We start from the raw sequence: 4,694 nt of genomic DNA, 5'->3' as shown, positions 1-4,694 counted from the left end.
TAACATGCAACTATCCATAGTCAAGATCCCACCAAGCACAAATGGCTGCCTAAATATGATCCCCAATCAGAGACAACGACAAATAGCTGCCTCTGATTGGGAACCATACCTGGCCAACATAGAAACATAATCCCCTAGATGACCCACCTCTAGTCACACCCCAACATAGAGAATAAAAAGTTCTCTATGGTCAGGGAGTGACATTAAGACTCTACAAGCCTTTCTTTCCTTCTAGACTTTGATTGTTGCTTTCGTAATTTGGTTATATATTTTTGTAGTCCTTTTTTAGATTATCTTTCATTTTATGCACTTTGAGATTATTATTTTATAATGAAAAGCACTTTACCAATGTAATAAATTATTATTTAAATTTAAAAAACAGAAGTTTGTTACTTTTAATTCCTTACGTAAGCCAGTGAGTCACTGGCGTACTGGTGCTCTTCCATGCCGTCCCTAGGAGGGGTGCGTCACTTGAGTGGATTAAGTCGCTGACATGGTCCTCCTGTCTGGGTTGGCGCCCACCCTTGGGTTGTGCCGTGGCGGAGATCTTTGTGGGCGATACTCGGCCTTGTCTCAGGATGGTAAGTTGGTGGTTGAAGATATCCCTCTTGTGGTGTGGGGGCTGTGCTTTGGCAAAGTGGGTGGGATTATATCCTGCCTGTTTGGCCCTGTCCGGGGGGTATCATCGGATGGGGCCACAGTGTCTCCTGACCCCTCCTGTCTCCAGTATTTATGTTGCAGTAGTTTATGTGTCGGGGGGCTATGGTCAGTCTGTTATATCTGGAGTATTTCTCCTGTCTTATCCGGTGTCCTGTGTGAAATTAAGTATGCTCTCTCTAATTCTCTCTTTCTTTCTTTCTCTCTCTCGGAGGACCTGAGCCCTAGGACCATGCCTCAGGACAACCTGGCATGATGACTCCTTGCTGTCCCCAGTCCACCTGGCCGTGCTGCTGCTCCAGTTTCAACTGTTCTGCCTGCGGCTATGGAACCCTGACCTGTTCACCGGATGTGCTACCTGTCCCAGACCTGCTGTTTTCAACTCTCTAGAGACAGCAGGAGCGGTAGACATACTCTTATTGATCGGCTATGAAAAGCCAACTGACATTTACTCCTGAGGTACTGACTTGCTGCACCCTCGACAACTACTGTGATTATTATTATTTGACCATGCTGGTCATTTATGAACATTTGAACATCTTAGCCATGTTCTGTTATAATCTCCACCCGGCACAGCTAGAAGAGGACTGGCCACCCCTCATAGCCTGGTTCCTCTCTAGGTTTCTTCCTTAGTTTTGGCCGTTCTAGGGAGTTTTTCCTAGCCACCGTGCTTCTACACCTGCATTGCTTGCTGTTTGGAGTTTTAGGCTGGGTTTCTTTATAGCACTGATAAATTAGCTGAGGTAAGAAGGGCTATATAAATACATTTGATTGGAATTTTACAGTTTTGCCAGAGGCTGTTATATCTAAGTATCTAACAAATCAAGAAATGCAAAACTGCCTGGATCGATTGACAACAGTGAATAACCTAATGTAAATGTGTAAAAGGTAAGCCCATCTGGCACCATAGCATTCACCCTAATGAAAAATAGGCCCTATACAGTACATACAAGCTTGGGGATTGATTGACATTGTGAGAGAGAAATCTACGGAAATACTGTAGCATGAAAACAAACTATATCCTGTCTGAGATCTGGATTCATGTCAAGTTTTCTGAGGGGCTAGCTTTGGTATGTGACATCCCCTTGACCATCATGAAACGTCTCCTTGTTGTCATTGAATGTCTCATGGATAACGTCCGACACAAATAGTAATCTTTTCATAATGTTCCCTAATAGACATAAAAATTCCTAATTTTGACATTATACTGCAACCAAACCGGTATCTGTACTGAACTCCCTCTTATGGTCCCGAGGTTAATGTCATGTTTTAATGTTCCTACAATGTTCTCAGAACATCAGTGGGATAACATCTCGCTGAAACCCTTAAAGCAGCATTTCCCAAACTTGGACCCAAGGGGTGCACGTTTTGGTTTTTGCCCTAGCATTACACAGCTGATTCAAATAATTAACTAATCATCAAGCTTTGATTATTTTAATAAGCTATCTAGTACTAGGAGAAAGTTAATGTGCACCCCTTGGGGTCCCCAGGACCGAGTTTGGGAAACGCTACCTTAAAGGGACCTGTCACGATCGTCCTCCTCTTCATCTGAAGAGGAGAGGCGAGAAGGATCGGACCAAAATGCGGCGTCGTAAGTGTCCATGGTAAATCTTTAATAAAGCAAGTACTGACACTGCATACAAAACAATAAACAAATGACCACCGTGAAGCTACAACATAGACAATCACCCACAAACAAACAGTGCAACCCAGGCTACCTAAGTATGATTCTCAATCAGAGACAACTAATGACACCTGCCTCTGATTGAGAACCATACTAGGCCGAAACATAGAAATACCCAAATCATAGAAAAACAAACATAGACTGCCCACCCAACTCACGCCCTGACCATACTAAATAAATACAAAACAAAGGAAATAAAAGGTCAGAACGTGACAGGACCTAATGGGAACGTCGCCAAATGTCCTTAGGACGTTCCCTGTTTGCTGGGTTAATTTTTTATTTAACCTTTATTTAACCTTTATTTAACTAGGCAAGTCAGTTAATAAGAACAAATTCTTATTTACGATGACAGCCTGGCCAAACCAGGACGATGCTGGGCCAATTGTGCTCTGCCCTATGGGACTCCCAATCACGGCCAGATGTGATACAGCCTGGAATCAAACCAGGGACTATAGTGACACCTCTTGCACTAAGATGCAGTGCCTTAGACTGCTGTGCCACTCGGGAGCCCAAGAGTAAATAGAATCTAATGAGTTGCTTGTCATAAACTCAATATAGTTCCATCTCTATGGAGTGGTTACATGTTGACCCTGAAACTACAATACCATGTGATCATACACTATGATATATTTAGAGCCTAGTAGAACAAGTTATTGGAGCAGTATTCCTCTGTCAAGCAAGAAGACATTTTATGGACACAACTTTTTTTATTTCTTTCACACCTCAGAAGTCTGATAATGTACAGATATTAACGGGGTATTTATTTTTATTTTCAAGAATAAGAGTTTGAGGGAGGTGTGAATTAGTTTAGTCCAAGCCTACACAGAATCATATGATTCACACTTGAATTCATTCACATCATTCTCATGCCATTTAAGGACTAAGAATTGCTGCATTGAACTATGGAAGAAAAGTTATAAAATCTATGGAGAACACAACCCAAGTCAAGTTATTTTATCTTTTTGGCTTACAAGAGACAATTAACAACAAATTGGTCTATTTCATCTTGTCTCTTATCACATATCTTCTCATCGTCACTGTGAATCTGACTCTGATCATAACAATCATTCAGGAGAAAGGTCTCCATGAGCCCATGTATATCTTTCTGTGTAGTTTATGTGTCAATGGATTGTATGGAACTGCTGGTTTCTACCCCAAGTTGTTACTGGACCTTCAGTCAGATGTTCAGGTGATATCTTATGGTGGATGTTTCACTCAAACCTATGTAATATACACATCTGTCCTGTGTGAAATGTCTACTCTAACAGTGATGTCTTACGACAGGTATGTGGCAATATGTAGACCACTACTATATCATACCATTGTGACATCTTTAACTGTTAGAAAGTTACTCTTATTGTCTTGGTGTTATTCTTTATTTACAGGACTCATAGCAATTAGTTTAGCTGTCAGAATTCCTTTGTGTGGATCTCGCATTGATAAGATCTTCTGTGACATTCCGTCTGTACTGAAACATGCATGTTTTTCCATTACCGTTAATCAGATATGGAGCAAATGCCTCGTATTGGTTCATGTTTTACAGTTACTTTACATTGTATTTTCTTACTGTCAGATTGTCAGGACTTGTGTAAAGTCAACAAAGGGAAGGATTAAGTTCACACAGACATGTGTGCCACATTTATTAACAATATGTATTTTCATCACAGTGACCCTGTTTGACAATTTGCAAGGGTGGAATAATGTAAATATTACACTAAATATGCGTAATGCAATGGCTGTACAATTCCTTGTTATTCCACCTGTCTTTAACCCTGTCATATATGGACTTAACCTCAAGCAGATTCGACGGGCAGTTCTTATAAAGTGTAATGCACATAAAATCATTGATATAAGATGTTAGTTACATGATTTTACACAACAGGGAGACTACCTAATATCAGAAGTCAACAAAATAAAGGTCAAATCTGCCAAAACCTTTGCACGGTTAAATGGCACGTCTCATTTCCTGATACCCATCGCCCTCTTCTGGGCAAGTGATTTATAAATAGTAATTGTAGCACACTTCCTAACCAGGAAAAAGGTTGTATGCGTCCCAAATGGCGTTCTATTCCCTATGTTGTGCACTACTTTTAACCAGAGCCAAAGTAGTGCACTAGAAAGTGAATAGAGAGCAATTGATAGAACAAATCGGTGGCTCCTTATGCAGTTAAGACATTTCTAAAGAAGAATAACAATATGCAAAGCTGTTGTTTAAATATATATTTTCCCAGCTGGGTGCTTTATTCTTAATACTCTCAGAAAATAAATAATGCTTCAGGTTACAGTACAGTAAAAATCTTAATTTTTTTTAGGTTATTGAGTTGTAATAATGCATCTATGTGCTTATAGCCAG

At 40.3% G+C, this 4,694-nt stretch overlaps 1 protein-coding gene across 1 annotated transcript; it reads left to right on the top strand.

Annotated features, from left to right (window-relative positions):
• The first annotated feature begins 3,118 nt into the window (after window positions 1-3,118).
• LOC109904810 (olfactory receptor 6N1-like) lies at window positions 3,119-4,492 on the top strand. Its single transcript, XM_020501944.2, has one exon. The coding sequence runs from the start codon at window positions 3,267-3,269 to the stop codon at window positions 4,200-4,202; it is 936 nt and encodes a 311-aa protein (XP_020357533.1). The 5' UTR covers window positions 3,119-3,266; the 3' UTR covers window positions 4,203-4,492.
• The last annotated feature ends 202 nt before the right edge of the window (window positions 4,493-4,694 follow it).

This window comes from Oncorhynchus kisutch, linkage group LG15 (genome assembly GCF_002021735.2).
Source record: "Oncorhynchus kisutch isolate 150728-3 linkage group LG15, Okis_V2, whole genome shotgun sequence".
Taxonomy (NCBI): Eukaryota; Metazoa; Chordata; class Actinopteri; order Salmoniformes; family Salmonidae; genus Oncorhynchus; species Oncorhynchus kisutch.
Note: the sequence above shows the minus strand (reverse complement) of the source record. Positions and strands in the feature narration are given on the sequence as shown.